The sequence below is a fragment of the Halichoeres trimaculatus genome, unplaced genomic scaffold (assembly GCF_033239565.1).
Source record: "Halichoeres trimaculatus isolate MK-OKI-2021-1 unplaced genomic scaffold, fHalTri1.1 fHalTri1_scaffold_18, whole genome shotgun sequence".
NCBI lineage: Eukaryota > Metazoa > Chordata > Actinopteri > Labriformes > Labridae > Halichoeres > Halichoeres trimaculatus.
The window spans coordinates 5727414-5743713 of record NW_027437196.1 but is presented as its reverse complement, the minus strand read 5'-3'; the positions used below and the strand labels follow the sequence as shown (position 1 = coordinate 5743713).

Below are 16300 nucleotides of genomic sequence, written 5' to 3'. Positions count from 1 at the left end.
GAGGATAAGCTCTCCAAGTAGGAAACCATTGGACTTGTTCCAGTACAAAGTCACAAAAGGGTCCAAGTCCAAGGGTTGGTCCAGAAAATAATTTGTCTTAATATGAATTGTATTTCATGGTGTTCTTCTGCACTTTACTGTTTTTTTGCAAGGTTCAAATAATACAAAGCTCACACAGTGTGTATGTGGGACATTTGGACATTTTTGGACAAGGAGAAATAATTTTTAATGGATGGAAAATGGACAGTGTCTGTGTGCGGCTGCCCCAAACTGAGTGACACAACCTGTTTTTTTCTCTACGTCTGTAAATTTAAACGGGAGTAAAAAGGAGTAACGAGCAAGTTAGCACAGCTGCAGTTTCATAACTGTTCTGGTGTCTTTGGGAAATCACAACAGGTGATACGACAGGAAGTTATTGGCACGACTAAAGGGAGACACAAGAACTTCCTGCACTTTTAACGCCCTCAACTGAAGCGTGTAGATGGTTTATTCCTGTGTGAACACAGCCTTAAAGAGCCTGACAGCTAGTTCTAGGAAGTGATGTCTCGTCGGTTACGTTACTTTTGTACTTTTCACTTCGATTTTGTCTTTTGTTTTGTTTGTTTCTCCGTCCCTCATTGTTTCCACGTGTGCTCCATAACCTCAAGTGTAAAAGTCTGAGTCCCCCCTTTTTAATCGTACATTCAGGTGCTGACCTTGTCTTAGTCTTTTAAATGAAATACAGAGCCTAACCTGAAAATTGTTCATCAGGGTTTTTCTCACTGTTCCTTGTACAGGTGTCTCAGTAAATTAAAAAACAACTTTTTTTCTGAGCCATCTGTGCAGCTTCAACGTTAAAACCCTCTGGGTCCCAAACTTGCGGGTGGGTTCAAAAATGCACTTGTTTTCAAATCCCTGGCATTTACAAACCAGTTGTCCTATTTAAAAGCTGTAAAAAAGTGGTGTTAGCGTCAGATTCTCAAATTTCCGACGGTCCCTAAATGTATCACACGTGATGTCAGCAACATGCAGAAAAACCGGCGGGAAAGAACGATGATTTTTGTGAGAATGCCGTCCAAATCTTGTTTATTCACACATCCTCTTTGAAAATTTGCAGAACCGTTTGCTCTAGCTCAATTCTGTAAAAAACAAATAATTTTACACTATTTGCTGCTTTAAACAAACCCTGTATGATCAATAAATGTCCTGTGTTTAAATTCAAAGAATTATTGGAAATTTTCCTTTCATCTTACTGGTGTCATGTGTCAGCTTGGGGCTGCTCTGCAACAATGAGCAACAGTTTGTGAGTTTAAAGCTTGTAAAAATGAAATTATCTCACTCTTTTTTGATCCAAGACTTGAATTAAGTGTTTTGTACATAGTTATTCACAGTTTTTATTGTTTTAGAGTAAATATTCATTTTCCACCTTTCTTTTTTTGAATAGTTTCTTGCAGTTACATCTGGCTTCAGCCCTGGTTTTCCTGACCTCATAGAAGAGTAGAAGTTCATTGGTCATTGTGTATTTTTTATTGTTTTCTTCTACATGTGCGTCATTAAGGCCCCGTTTACACGACGCCGAAAACGGTCGATTCCGCAAACATTTCGTTGCGTTTTGGCCTTCCGTTTAGACGAGACCACGTTGCGTTTTCAGTGAAAACGCAAACTTTTGAAAACGCTCCCCAGAGTGGAAAGATCTGAATCCGCTCCTCCATCCAGCTTCGTGTAAACACAGAGCGGAGCGTCTCAGGGTGAAACGCTGACGTCACCGCATGCGCACTCGCAGTTTTAGGTGAAGGCTCCGCGCTCAGCCACATTTCCAGTTGAGCCAGTAGTTGGCGGTAATGCGCGTCATGGTTGGATTGCCGACCGTCTCACACAACAAAACGGCAGAAAAAGAAAAAACAGAAGAGGAGACTTCTCCTCCTGGAGTCGTATGAACGCGGATCGTTTTCACGCCGTCCTCATGTAAACGCGGGTGGCTTTTGAAAACGCAAAGGAAGAATCGTTGCGGGAGTCTCCGTGTAAACGGGGCCTAAGACCTCAGGGTGTCCTCACAGATCAGGACACACATTAATCTGGACCGTGTTGCAGCAACGAGGAGAAATGTAATTGAGAGCAGCGACAGACATGACCTCTTTGATCCTTTATGATGCTAATCACACCTCTAATGATCAAAACAAACCAACAACAGAGCGACGCAGTTTTTAATCCTGTGCTCATTGGTCACACACTGTGTTATCGTCTTATTTTGGTGCACGTACCTCGCTCATCATGTCGGTCATCTCTCTGGCGAAGCTTGTTTCTGTCGTGTCCGGCAGAGTGGAGTAAAGCGAGCTGGACATCTCCTTCTTTCCTCCTTCTTTGTATTTATTCTGGAGAGAATCAGTCCAGCAACATTTCACCTCAAAGTCCAGAGAGTTTAAACTCTTAAAGATGTTTTAAAGCTGCTCCTCACCTCACTGAGCAGCTCCCCGGCTTCTCTGGCGTGCTGCGTCTCCAGAGTCTCAGGCAGGAGGGAGTACAGACAGGTGTTCACGTCTTTCTTTCCAGCTTCTTTATACTTATTCTGAAACAAATGAAACACAATCCTTACATTACACCCCCTAATCCTTGTGTGCTGTAGTATTTTCAGGTCTAATATAATTTATAAAGTTAATTAAAATGCAGCCTTTATGTTAAGTAACTCCAACAATCCTCCTCTGCCTTTACAAATCAGTTATTTTGGCTTTGAGTGGAGTGATTCTCCACGAACGCGTGGGATGAGTGGGAAGAGATGCTTCAGAGAGTTGAAGTAGTTCAAACTGCAGCTCTACAGAATACAGGATTTTAACATCCCATAATAGATCTTCATATTTAGCTCAACCCTCCTCATGTGGGGACTGGTTTTACCTCCTGCTGCGGCTGTGGAAACTGGATTTTCTCTCTTCAGAAAAATAAAGAAGAAGTATTTTAAACACCTCTTTCATGTGAACACATTACTGCCTCGGTGCCGTCTGTCTACCTGCCAGCATCAGGGATGGGAAGAGGAGCTTGAATTGTTCTTATTCTCCAGCTCTGCCATCCTGATTTCACCCAGCAACAACTACCAGAGGCTGAGTTTGAATATTCAAGAGGATATCTGATTTTTAAATAATCTATTCAGTCTTCTTCGTTGGTGTCACCTCACAGCTCCTCTCCCCTGCAGTGCTGCCAGTGTGTTAAAAATATGAATCCACGCACAGCGCTGGCTCCAAAACTCCCTTTTTTCTCTGCAGGAAACCCTCACATGGAGCTCAGACTGGAGCCGTGAGGAGTTTTCAAGAGAAGGTCTCTTTTTTATCACCTGAAGGGGTGAATATGGAGGAGTGGGATGATTTTTACCACATTAAAGGTCCCATATTATGCAAAAACACTTTAAGTCTTTTAGTGAAATTTGTGGGTCTTTGGCTTTCCTCCCAGCCCACAAAATGTGATATTTAATGACAAAACCTGTACTTAGTAGAGCTTGTGAATGTTAAATCCTGAACTAAAACGAGCTGTTTTGGATTTTGGGGATTTGCCGACGTCAGCGATTCTCTTTTTTGACCAATCAGGAGCAAGTCTGACCTGATTGGTCCACCGTACAGATACCCCCCAACCCCCCTGCCCTTTCCCCTCTCCGGGAGGAGAATGCCAAAGTTGAAGAGCCATCACTGCTCTGTTTTTGGCTGTAAACAGCCTCATAGTTCCATACTCAAGCTTCCCATCTCAGAAGAAGACAGACTAAGTGTCTAGAGTTCATTTATGAAGGGAATGTTCCAGCTACACTCAGTAAAACTGTGCATGTGTGTGCTAGTCACTTCACGGCCGACTGCTTTTCCAACTTTGGACAGTCCAACAGAGGGCTAGCCAATAGACTGGTCCTGAATCCAGGCGCATTACCAACCATCCACCAACAAACCTGGGACCCTGGAAATGTGAGTATTTTAAATGCTGTGTGCTGTGGAGCAGATGTAAGAGCTTTTCCTCAGTGTCCCCCCTGTCTCTGTGTTAGCTTCAGGATGCTAACTTAAGCTGCTGTTAGCCTGTTGTTTTAGCCTGTAATGTTACGGTAAACGAGCTTCGCTGTTTTCTAAACATTGTGCACTCGGAGCTCGTGGCGCCGCTCTCAGTGACGCTGAAGAGCGGGCCGGTATCAGCGGTGGCTCATTTACATATGAAGGCCACGCCCACTAAATCAGAGCGTTCTGAACAGAGGGGCTATGAGAGCCCGGAAACAATGCTGCTGTGCTTGATTTATTGGCTTTTTGGACCAAAACAATGCCATCTGCTGGAGCCGCTCCAAACTTCTTCATACCCATCATAAGACTCCAAAAGCATAAAAATGTAGAGATTTCAAACTCCAGAGTCAAATCTTGCAAAATGATGTGGAAGACTATTCCACCGCTGTGCTGAATCATGGTTAAAAACGGAAATGGTGCCTCTCTTTTACGTTGTGTACCTCGCTCTGCAGCTCAGACATCTGTTTAGCCAGCTGTGTCTCTGTGGTCTCTGGGAGCTGATGGTACAAACTGCTCTGAGTCCTCTGCTTCAGGCCTTCTTTATACTTCACCTGCAGGACACAAGGAGAATCAACGCACTGGAAATGAGCGCTTCATCTTGGGTCTTACAAATGAATGCACATGAAGTAAAATAAGACACCTCGCTCTGCAGGTTCGACACCTCCTTAGCGTGCTGCGTGTCGATGGTCTCAGGCATCACAGAGTACAGGTTGAGGCTCATCTCCTTCTTCCCCTCCTCCTTATACTTCACCTGCAGAGATACAATGAGGAATATCACTTTGATGTTACTACTTATAAAATAATCAGGAGTTAAACAAACTCGATGTGATGTTTTGTACCTCGCTGAGCAGCTCAGACACCTCCTTAGCATGAGCCGTTTCCAAAGTCTCTGGCAGAAGCGAGTACAAACACGAGTTCACGCCCTTCTTCCCGGCTTCCTTGTACCTCATCTGAAAGTGAAACATTTTTAAGGATTTAAAATGTGACCGTACACAAACATGGGACAGGTTTGAACTCTATGTGAAGCTCTGTTTTCCTTTAAGAGGAGCTCACCTGGCTCTGCAGCTCTGCCACCTCTCTAGCGAACTGGATCTCTGCGGTCTCTGGGAGCTGGGAGTAGAAACTCTGAGAGAGGCTTTTCCTGCCGCCTTCTTTGTATTTACTCTGAGAGATGACAGAAAAAGAATAAAAAATAGAAACGTCTTGGTGTTTGAGTTTTATTTAACGGTGTTATCAAAGAATGCATCACATCAGGACGTCTTTGTGCTTATCACACGATCATTTTTTTGTCATTTAAAAGCCTCAAGTTCCATTTAAAGCTCATCAATCAATGTTAAACCGCGACATTGGTTGAACAAATTAATGCATCTCATTAATTTCATCACAGAGTGTAAACAGCGTGCCGTACCTCGCTCTGCATCTCAGTCATCTCTCTGGCAAACTGGATCTCGGTGGTGTCGGGCAGCTGGGAGTACAGAGAGGACGGCGCTCCTTTGACCAGCAGCTTAGGGCGGTAGTTCACCTGAGCGACTCAGAAGATGAGAGGAGAGGTTTGAGAGCCACAGTTCAATAATCAAAGTTGATTTAAAATATAACCCTCAGTTTATTTGATCTATACTTTTGGTTATTGTAAACAATATAATTGATGCCTGAGCTGCTAAATATAAAATACTATATGGCCCGCTCCTTGTGAGACAGAGCTGACATGGCATGGGAGCATAATGTTTTTCTACGCTTTGACCTTTAATGATGTAAAATGATGATGTTTTTTCATTAACAGTTTAAAACCAGATACACCTCTTGTCATTCACGTAGGAACTATGTTACCATGCCTGCAGTTCTTTAGTGGCTTTGACTCTTATGGAAAACGCCACTACACTATCAGTATAAATATTAATTTGTTTAAAGATACTATGAGCAGGATCTGTTTCAATTGCACTCCCTCGCCACCTTGTGGCCCGGAGTCTCTGCACGCTTACTTTTAGCCAGGTGTGTGTTTACTTTGGAATTAAATGGAGATCAGATCAAAACAAATTTTCTTTGTTCAAGACAATTTTTAACTGGATACAACGCGCTGAGTTAAGGGACTTATCAGTACAGTTACGTAGCGATACGGTTTGAAACGTGACATCAAGCAAATGTTGTAGCAGCCGGCGATATGTTAGCTCGCTGCTCTGACGTATCTGAAGGCTAACATGACAACAAGTAAACACTGTCAGTTTGTAAGTAGTTTAGTAGCCGTTTATATTTAGCGCAGCTAGCAGCCCAGTGCTCTAAGACATGTCCTTAATGTGTAACGTTAGTGAATCCTGGTTAGCTATGTCCTGCCAGTCATCTACCAAGCAGAGCTAACGTAACCTCACTCTTCATTTTATTGATAGACTCTCAAGTTTGAACAGACCACGGCAGAATAACTGCTGACTGTGGGTTGAAATGGACATTAGCACATGCAGTCTAACCCCTGTGTTATAAAGTGATACAGCCTGGGGTAAAGGCTAATTAGCCTTTAGCTTGTGCTCTATCACTCTCCTGTTTTTCTTTTTTCTGCTCTTCTGTCCTTTTTCTGTCTGACAGTTAGGCTCCAGTGTCCACCATCACCACAAAATTAATCACAGAAATCGTTTCTAGCAGAGATAAAACACAGATCTCTGTGTTTTATCTCTTCTCCCTACTAAACTTAATCAGCCCGTGTGGTGTTGTCATGGAGACCAATCTGGCCCTGGACGACCCAAACTGGAAGCTAAGAAGTAGCAATTCAAAATAACTGGTAACCAGCAATATTAGCACTGATAATCTCATTTTAAAGAGTGGATTACCATCAGGCATATATCTAGAAGAGAGACTTTTTCAAGATCACTTTCAAACTCCTTAAGCTCCTATAATGATAAAATCTCAGAGCTTTTTAATTTAACACATTATTTCTCAACATATGATCTTGCAATGTTGTGTTCATGTCCAGCGTGGAAAATCGCCTATTCTTCCACTACCTCACAGTCACAAGGTTGGATTTGGGAACCTTAACATGGTACCGTTTGATTTTATGTGAATCATCACTCGGTACTGCAGACAGAATTCAGTCGGTAACTATCAAAGTACCTAATTCGGCTGCTTGACTTTACATAAAGAGAAAAAACAACAACATCGAGGGAGGGCTGAAAAGTTTGTAGTGCCAGAGACATTTTGTGAATATGGATAAAACTTGGCACTGCGGTGTTATCAAATATCTGCAGAAAAAGGGGGTAACACCCAAGGACGTTCACGCTGACATAGTTGCTACATCAGGGGATGATGCTCCAGCTTTATCAACTGTGAAAAAGTGGGCAGCTGAATTCAAGAGGGGTAGGAAGAGACTGGAAGATGACCCAAGGTCTGAACGTCCTGTCACAGAAACAACCCAAGAAAACATCGACCTTGATGAAAATAAACCTTGCTGTAAGAGTCAGAAAATGATGAAAAAAATGCAGGCAAAGTTTCATCACTATGGCATAACTCCTTCCTAGTCTGGCAATGAACTTTTCAGCCTTCCCTCATAGTGCAAATTAAATACAGGAAAATAAAGCTCCTCTGATTTTTTCTCTTCAGTCCTCTGAGCAGCATTTTGAGCTGAGGGTATCACCTGCAAAAGAAACTGCTACAGCTCAGGTAGGATAAGAGGAAGGTCACTGGCGAAGAAAAGCAGTGGTCCCAAACTACTGCCTTGAGGTACACCAAGATACTTTAAGTAATGATTGTCGTCATTTTGCACCTGAAACCTCATCATTTAGGATCAAAAGATATCCAAAAACCACAGTTTTCATTTAGTCTGCCTCCACTTGTTATTCATATCCCCACCCTGCTCGTGTGCTTCGAGTTATTCTTGGTGTTTTGTTACCTCACTCTGCAGCTGGGAAACCTCCAGAGCGTGCTGTATTTCTGGAGTATCTGCGAGTTGGGAATACAGAGAGATGGAGGCTTTTCTCTTCCCGTCTTCTTTGTACTTTTTCTAAAAAAAGACAACAAAGACCAATGAGTCATATCAGAAACTCACAACCATCTCATTTCCTGGGTTCATGAAAAAATGCTTCTAAAGTGTTTCTAAACAACACCAAACTGTTGGTACATAACCTCACGTAGAAGTGGCTCTTGTGTTACGATAACTTCTTCTGATAGCTGGAGTTCAAGTGAGATTTCTGTGTTTGCTTTCTGTGTTTAATTCATGTTCAGCGGGACACCTCGCAGCCTCATCAAGCCTGCAGCTGCTGCTTCAAATGAAGCCTGTGCGTTGATGCCCAGACTGAAAATAACTGATGAAATATGTTGAAACACAGCTGCTGTTTAAGTCAGGATGAATACCGTGCTCGAGTACCTCGCTCTGGAACTCGTGGACGGCCTTGGCCAGCTGCATCTCCGAGGTTTCAGGAAGCTGCGAGTACAAACTGCTGCTCATCTCCTTCTTGCCTTCCTCCTTGTACTTGTTCTGAGGAGCAGAAGGAGCAGGGAGGAGTTTACTGGGACTGTTTGAACTAAATCTGAGCACTGTAATTTCTCTTTATTCCTTCTTAAACCAGCAGTTTATCCACTCATCCCTTCATCACAGATCTGTTTATCAATAAATGTGTTTGTGAGTTCGTACGTCTGATTATCTATTCTTCTCTCTGTTCTTTGATCTGTCCATTTCTTGAACAGCAATGATCACTTCGTTCATCCATTTGTTCATTAATGCATTCAACCACTCATTTTTCAGTCTTCCACGAAATTGTCTTTAGATCTTCATCCATCCATCTCACTATTTTGTCATCTGTTCAGTTCCCCCAATCAACCCATCTTTCAGTCTTTCATCCTATAATCTTTTTTTCATCCATCTGCCCCCTATCCATCCAGTCATTCATCCATCCATCCTTGCAGCCTTGTTTTACATCCATCCAACCATCCACCTGTCGATCCTTCAAATGATTTCTACATTTGCCCATCCATCAGTCCATCCATCCATCCATCCATCTATCCATCCATCCATCCATCCATCCATCCATCCATCCAACCATCCACCTGTCGATCCTTCAAATGATTCCATCCATTCCATCCATCCACCCTTCTTTCCTACATCCATCCAACCATCCATCCATCGATCCATCCACCCTTCTTTCCTACATCCATCCAACCATCCAACCATCCATCCACCCACCCACCGATTCCTACATCCATCCATCCATTCATCTGTCCATCCTTCATCAATTCTTACATTTGTCCATCCATCCATCCATCCATCCATCCATCCATCCATCCATCCACCCTTCTTTCCTACATCCATCCAACCATCCATCCATCGATCCATCCACCCACCCACCGATTCCTACATCCATCCATCCATTCATCTGTCCATCCTTCATCAATTCTTACATTTGTCCATCCATCCATCCATCCATCCATCCATCCATCCATCCATCCAACAATCCATCCACTGTGCCATCCATTCAACCATCCATCCATCTGTTCCACCATCCAGACCCATCCAACCATTCAACAATCCATCCCTCCATTCATCAATTTTTACATTTGTTCATTGGTCCAACCATCCATCCATTGATTCTAACATCCATCCATTCATTCATCTGTTTGTCCTTCCATCAATTTTTACATTTGTCCGTCCATCCATCCATCCATCCATCCATCCATCCATCCATCCATCCATCCATCCATCCATCCATCCATCCATCCATCCATTCAACCATCTGTCCATCTGTTCACCCATCCAGATCCATCCAACCATCCATCCATTCATACATCCATCCTTCCATTCGTCAATTTTTACATTTGTTTATCGATCTATCCAGTCAACCATACATCCATCCATTTTTACATTTGTCCATCCATCCATACATCCATCTGTCCAGCGTGCCATCCATTTGTTCATCTATTCATCTTCCAGCTGTTCACCCACCCAGACCCATCCAACTATCCATCTACCCATTTGTCCATTAGTCCCTCCCATCCAGACCCACCTAATCATCCACCCATTGGTCTATTCATTCACTGGGCCATCCATCTGCCATCCATCCAGCCAGCTTATAAGTCATGCATCTTCCCATTTATCCAACCATCCATCCACCTGTACATCCATCTAGTCATTCATCTACACACTCATCCATCCATCCAACCATCCACTCATTCAACAATCCTTCAAAACATCCCTCCACTATTCAGTTATCAGTCCTCCCACCATCTGTCCAAACATCTTTTAATCTATCAATCCTTGAACCCATTCTTTCATCCACTGGTCCAACCATCTATACATCCATCCACCATCCGTTCATCCATCCTTCAATCTTTCAGTCCTTGAATCCATTCAGTCATCTGCTCATCCATCTATTTAACCATCCACACATCCATCAATCCATCCAAAAATTGTTTGAGCCATCCATCCTTTCAATCACCTATTTGCCAATCAAACCATAAGTCCATCCCTCCATCCAGTCATTCTTTCATCATCCATGCAGATTTATTCATCCATCCAGTCATCAACCAAGCCATCGATTAATGCATCCATCCATCCATCCATCCATCCATCCATCCATCCATCCATCCATCAATCCATCCATCCCTCATGTCTTCACCTCGCTCATCATCTCAGTCAGCTCTCTGACGAACTGGGTTTCTGTTGTTTCAGGCAGCAGAGAATAAAGAGAGGAGGAGATCTCCGTCTTCACGTTCCCTTTGTATTTGATCTGAAAAACAAACAAAGGGACTGAGTCAGAGCTGGAGTCGTGTCTTTAATCATGTCACAATCAACCACTTTAGTCCTAACCAGAGTCATCAGATCTTACAGCATCACGGGGCTAAAAACAACCCAGGTCTTATTTTCACAGAGTTTCACAGAGTGATGACGGTACCTCGCTCTGCAGCTCTGAAGTTTCTCTGGCTCGTTGAGTTTCAGGAGTCTCAGGCAGGATGGAGTACAGAGACATGGACGCCTCCTTCTTTCCCTCCTCTTTGTACTTTGACTGAAATAGTTTCACATCATCAAGAGAGAGTAGGAGTAAATTAGTCAGTGTGGATTCACTCTTCTGTTTCATCAAAGTCCTGAGACTCGGCTCCTCTCTTCTTTGAAATTTTGTTTCTGGAGTGTCGGCGACGTACCTCAGAAATCACAGCGCTGATGTTCTTAGAGTGGATGAGTTCAGCTCCTGGGACAAACAGACTCTGACCCCTCATCTTCTCAAAGTCCTCCTTGTACTTCACCTGCAGGGAGAGAGAGGTGTGTGTGTGAATGTGTGTTTTTTCTGCATGCAAACTGAACTTCTGCTGCACCCCTGCTTCATCCCCAGGAGGAACGACGTGAAAGTGGTTTCACAAAGTTTTATGCATAAAAGAACTCCTGTTGGCATGAATGAGTAATTTTTTAACAGAGCAAAAGTTTAAGCTTATTCTTTAGGATTTAATGAAGTTTTTTTAAAATAAAGTGCTCTACTTTCAGGATAAACATGAACAGAAATGCTTCATTTCAAACATGATCTGCAGTTTGTGGTTTGGCTCTGATTGGACGTTGGGTTTGGGAAACAGGCTGTCGAAGAGTCTCAGGAGACCAGCTGAATTAATCCAGGGATGACAAGCTGTCCACCCCAATCTGTGGCAACAGAAAATGCTGCATGGCACCAGCAGAAATGTGACACAGAAATCTGAAACCTGTCCGTTTTTTGACTCTGCAGGGTCAGGTTTTAAAAACTCAAAAAGGTGAACATCACACAGGAGGAGGAGGAGGTTAGAACAGAAGATGCAGACAGGTACGACAGTCAAGGTCTTTGTAGTTTTTTTCCATTTTCTAAGACTCTTTCTCACATATTTCCAACTTTTAAAAATTAAAATTTCAGTAATTTGAAGTTTTTTTTATGAAAATTTGCTTCTTCATCCAAGATAAAATTTGCTAATTTTTCAACAAATGTCTTGCATTTTGCTTCAGTCAAATTATTTCCCATAAATTTGCAGCATGTCTTCACAAATATTTTTTTTCCTCACATCTTGGCAAAAAAATGGAGAGAAAGTTGATAAAATGCGAGAAAGGATAACAATATAAGAAAAATGTTAGGCTTTTTTTTTTAAGTGATTTTTCCACAAAAATGTACTAAAAAATTCGGAAAATTTGCAACTACCCTTTTCAAGATTTTGCAACTTTTTTCAGAAATTTTTAATTTCTTCTCCAAAAGATGTGCAAATCTTTTATCATAAATCTCTTACTAAATTCCCAGAAATATGTGACTGTTTTCTTAAAAGTTTTTCCTCAAATGTTGATTTTTTTTTTTTTTTTTTTGAGAAAAAAATCAAAATAACAAAAAAAAAGTTTCAATTAAAAAAAAAAGTGTTTGGACCATTTTCACAATTTTATGATTTCATGATTATTTTTTTCTTAAAAGATGTGTTACTTTTAATAAATCACTGCATTTTTTTCACAAATTTTGACATTTTTGTCCAAAATGTGCAACTTTTAAAAAAAAGTTCTTTCCAGTTTTTTTGTCATTTCACTCTCAGAAATGTGAGATTGATTTCTTTAAATTGACAAGTCTTTCATCATTTCTTAAAACTATTGTGAAAAACTTCAAGTGAGTAAAATGAAAAAGAAAACTTTACAACTTTATGGAGGAATAAAATTTTTACTTATTCTGAAATATTACGATTGTGTCCTTTGAAATGTGTGACTTTTACTCCAAAAATTACATAAATTCTTTGTAACAAATTTGTTACCTCATTTCTAGCTTTGTTTTTGTTTTTTCATAAATTGGCAATTTTTTCTCAAAATGTGGCAAAAGTTTTAAAAGAACTTTCTGAGGAAAAAAAAAGGTGCAACTTTTCTAAAAATAAAATGAGGACTTTCTCAAAAATGTTATTTTTTCTTGAAGACTTTTTCCTCAACCATCCAAAACTATTTCCTTTACAAATTTGCAACTTCTCAACCTTTTCATTTTCAAAATTATGTGATTATGTCCTTGGAAAATTTAGACTTTTTTGGCAGCTTTTTGTTAAAAAAATATAAAACTTTTATCCAAAAAAAGAAAAAGAAATTGGGCATTTTTCAAAAATGTTGCAATTTTTTTTTCAAAATATCCCGGATGTTTTTTGTTTTTTGTTTTGACAAATTTGTGTCTTTTTCTAATAATTTGCTTCTTTCTAATGTCTTGAATTGTAAGGTTTTATTCTAATAAATTAGTGGGCAAAATCTAAACTATTGTTCTGCGCTCCCTTTGACTGTAAAATGTTTAATCTCTTCGGAAATTCATATAATAAAGATTTTAAACATTCAATTAATAAAAAAAAAAGATGTAAGAGAAAAAGAAATGCAGACATGGAGACAGAGGTTGAGGAGTGATATTTTGGAATCTGCTTGAAGGTTATTTTGTGATTTATTTGTGTTTTTTTCACATGAAACCAAGGTTACATAAAGTTCCTGTTTCTGTAGGAGTGCTGCTGTATGCAACGCCTCCACCTGAGGGCGTGACTTCATTCAGGGTTCAGAAGAGGTTTGAGGCAGGCAGGTTATTGTATCTACAGTCATGGAGAGTCGTCACATGACCCTGAGAGTCATCAAACACACCTCTGAGGGGTTAACCTGTGAGACTGAAACCCTGAGGAGTCTGGAGTCATGCTCGCGCAGACTGAAGGATACGTCGAGGACGCAGAGCGGCAGCAGCTGGAGGAAGACTTGAAGCTGATTTTATGAAGTGGGTTGACTCGCTTCCACCGGAGCTGATGAGTCACTCTGCTGCTGCCAGGTTTGACTCACAGCGGGGAATCGATATCTCACCCTCCCACATCCTCCGACAGCATCCACCCTCATTCAGCGCAGTAACTGGGGAACGATGGGAGCGGCAACCTGCTGCTGCTCCACACTTAAGGTGTGTGTTTGGTTTTAAAGAGCAGCAAACAACACACTCTCACTCATCATACCCCACAGTGTTACTCCTAATCAGTGCTGTGGTTACATTCAGGAGCTGAGCAGCTGCTGGAGGGACTTCTTTCAGCTTGAAAACTGTCACATAAATATAGCTCATCCCTTCCCCCCAAACGTGAGCTACATCAGCGTCTAACTTGTTGATGTTTTTAGTTAGGTGAGACAAACTCACCTCACTGATGAGAAGGCTGCACCTCCTGTTGAATGCCGGGTCTGGGAGTGGAGGTCTTGAATCAGAGGAGGCCTGAAAACACACAAGAGCTCCTTAGACTTTGAGATCAGAAGCACAAAACACTAACTTTTAGGAGTTTTACTCAAAAGTTATTTACATCGAGTCACCAGCAGGCAAAAAAATAAGTGCTCAAGGGTCTTAAAATGCATCGGTGAGAGCAGCAGGGGGTCTTCATCTCTGGTCTTCAGGCTGATTGGTAATAAAAACACAATCCGTCTGAGCCCACCAATAATCCAGAGGAAACTTTCCTTATTCACGCTCCGTTAATCCCTCGCCTCACTTAACAGGCCTGATTGAGTCCCAAAAACCCCGCTATCAAAAGCTAATAACGGCACATTTTCATTTGTAGTTTCACTAATCCTCTCTGAGCCTGCATGAAAACCTGCAGAGCCAGGCAATGCCCCACGCCAAGGTCAACACAAAGAGTCCCAGTCTGAGCTGAGAGGAGGGGGGGGTTCAGCGCAGACAAACTAAATCTGCCTCTCAGCAGACTTCTTCAAAGGACGGCGAAATCCTCAAAGACGTTTAGTCGTACACAGTTTTGGGAACGTTGTGTGAAGTGGTGTAGTGAAGCAGGAAATATGATTTGTAGAGAGAATGATCTGATGAAGGGAGCAACAAGTCCACCGCTGAAAATCTGGGGGAGTGTCACGTTTCAAAACAAAAAACTGGAGCTGAAGCTTCAGGCCGAAATGGGGGTCGTATTTAGTCATCTGGGGCCCCGAGGCAAAACCAGTCATTGGGGCCCTCCATGTCCTTGTAACTCATTAACCATAGATTGTAAAAAAAAAAATGGATGTCATCTTGCTCGTCATAAAAACTGCTCCCCCTGGTGGCTGGTTGCAGTATAGGTCAAAAAATCCATCTCCCCAGTCATTCCAGATGGGTTGTGGTCAAACTTTAAAAAATTAATACACGTCGTAGAAATGTTTCTCACGTCCAATTGTTTCGGTGATTTGAAGATATCATTTGGCTGCCTTGTATTTAGGTCCTCATTTTTCTGAAAAGTTTGTTTTCATTTGTTATAAGTGGTTAAAAACAAGGTTTTACGTCGCGTGTAACGATGATTGACAGCTGACGTTCTTGTGTATTTCTGAGGATTGTAAAATATGTCAGTAGAGTCAAGAAGTGATTAGACTTCAAAAAGATTTTAAAAAATGTCACCCGGCTCCACTCTGATTCTCCCAGAATCCCTCACAGCCCCTACTGTGCTTAATTTGTCCATCAGTGGAGAAATACACAAAGTAACAGTGGCAAACAAGAAAGTTTAAAGTGAAAAACGTTTCAAATTATTGGATAGAAAAATTGTGTTGCTCTCTCTTCCTTGTTCGTTTCTTGTGATTTTTTTGTCTCTTTTTTGTAATTTTTGTGTTTGGAGTGGATCGTTACTTTGTATGGCTCATTTGTTGGTCATGTACACCAAACTTTTTGTGGCTTCAGTGATATTTTCACTACTTTTTCTCCTGTGTTTGTCTGGAGATCCTACATGTAACCATGGCTGCATTGTTTACATGTGAAATCAGCTGTAAGCAGCCTGTAGCATGTCAATGCTAACTGGTGCAGGGCCTGATGTTTTCCCACAAGGTGAGGAGAAGGAGGTAAGGACAACATGCTGGTTCTCAGGTGTGAGCTAAGAAGTGACGACATGGACCTGTCCTTCCATCCATCGTTATTGGGAACGTAAGATCTATCTCCAATAAGATGGACGAGCTCGCTGTGCTAACCCAGCAACAGAGGGAATACCAGAAGGCAGAGTAGCATCATGCTATTCACAGACATGGCTAACAGAGCTATCACTGGACACCAACACCACATTGGAAGAAAAGTATGTACATATCAAGTATAACAGGAAACTGAACAAAATCTGCTAAAAGAGTCGATATTTACAGTTATCGTAGTTTTTATCATTATTTCATTACAGTTAGTATATTTCAATATGTCCCCTGGTCTAGTGAATTATTTATCCAAAAAAGAGATTTTTTATGTTAATGTTTGTCATCAACTCAAAAGAGTTGAGTTTGGGAAATTTATCTTGTTGCTAGAGAAAGTCCTTAAACTTGGTTGGAAAATAAGATTTCTTCCTGCATTTTGCATGTGTTGTAACATGGAATAGTCCATTAACTGAGAAGGAAGGGGGGGTACCCAAAACTATCA

The 16300-nt window shown here is 41.5% G+C and overlaps 1 protein-coding gene across 1 annotated transcript in view; it reads right to left on the bottom strand.

The window, feature by feature from the left end:
- Positions 1-16300, bottom strand: part of LOC141807827 (uncharacterized) — a 74334-nt gene that overhangs the window by 57045 nt on the left and 989 nt on the right. Inside the window, exons 2-14 of the mRNA XM_074694044.1 lie at positions 14087-14158; positions 11112-11213; positions 10865-10975; positions 10589-10699; positions 8344-8454; positions 7870-7980; positions 5407-5520; positions 5052-5162; positions 4838-4948; positions 4639-4749; positions 4439-4549; positions 2435-2545; positions 2241-2351 (exon numbers count right to left, since the gene is read on the bottom strand). Of these exons, the coding sequence (XP_074550145.1) occupies positions 2241-2351; positions 2435-2545; positions 4439-4549; positions 4639-4749; positions 4838-4948; positions 5052-5162; positions 5407-5520; positions 7870-7980; positions 8344-8454; positions 10589-10699; positions 10865-10975; positions 11112-11213; positions 14087-14158 (1398 nt within the window). The remainder of the gene's footprint in view (positions 1-2240; positions 2352-2434; positions 2546-4438; positions 4550-4638; positions 4750-4837; positions 4949-5051; positions 5163-5406; positions 5521-7869; positions 7981-8343; positions 8455-10588; positions 10700-10864; positions 10976-11111; positions 11214-14086; positions 14159-16300) is intronic.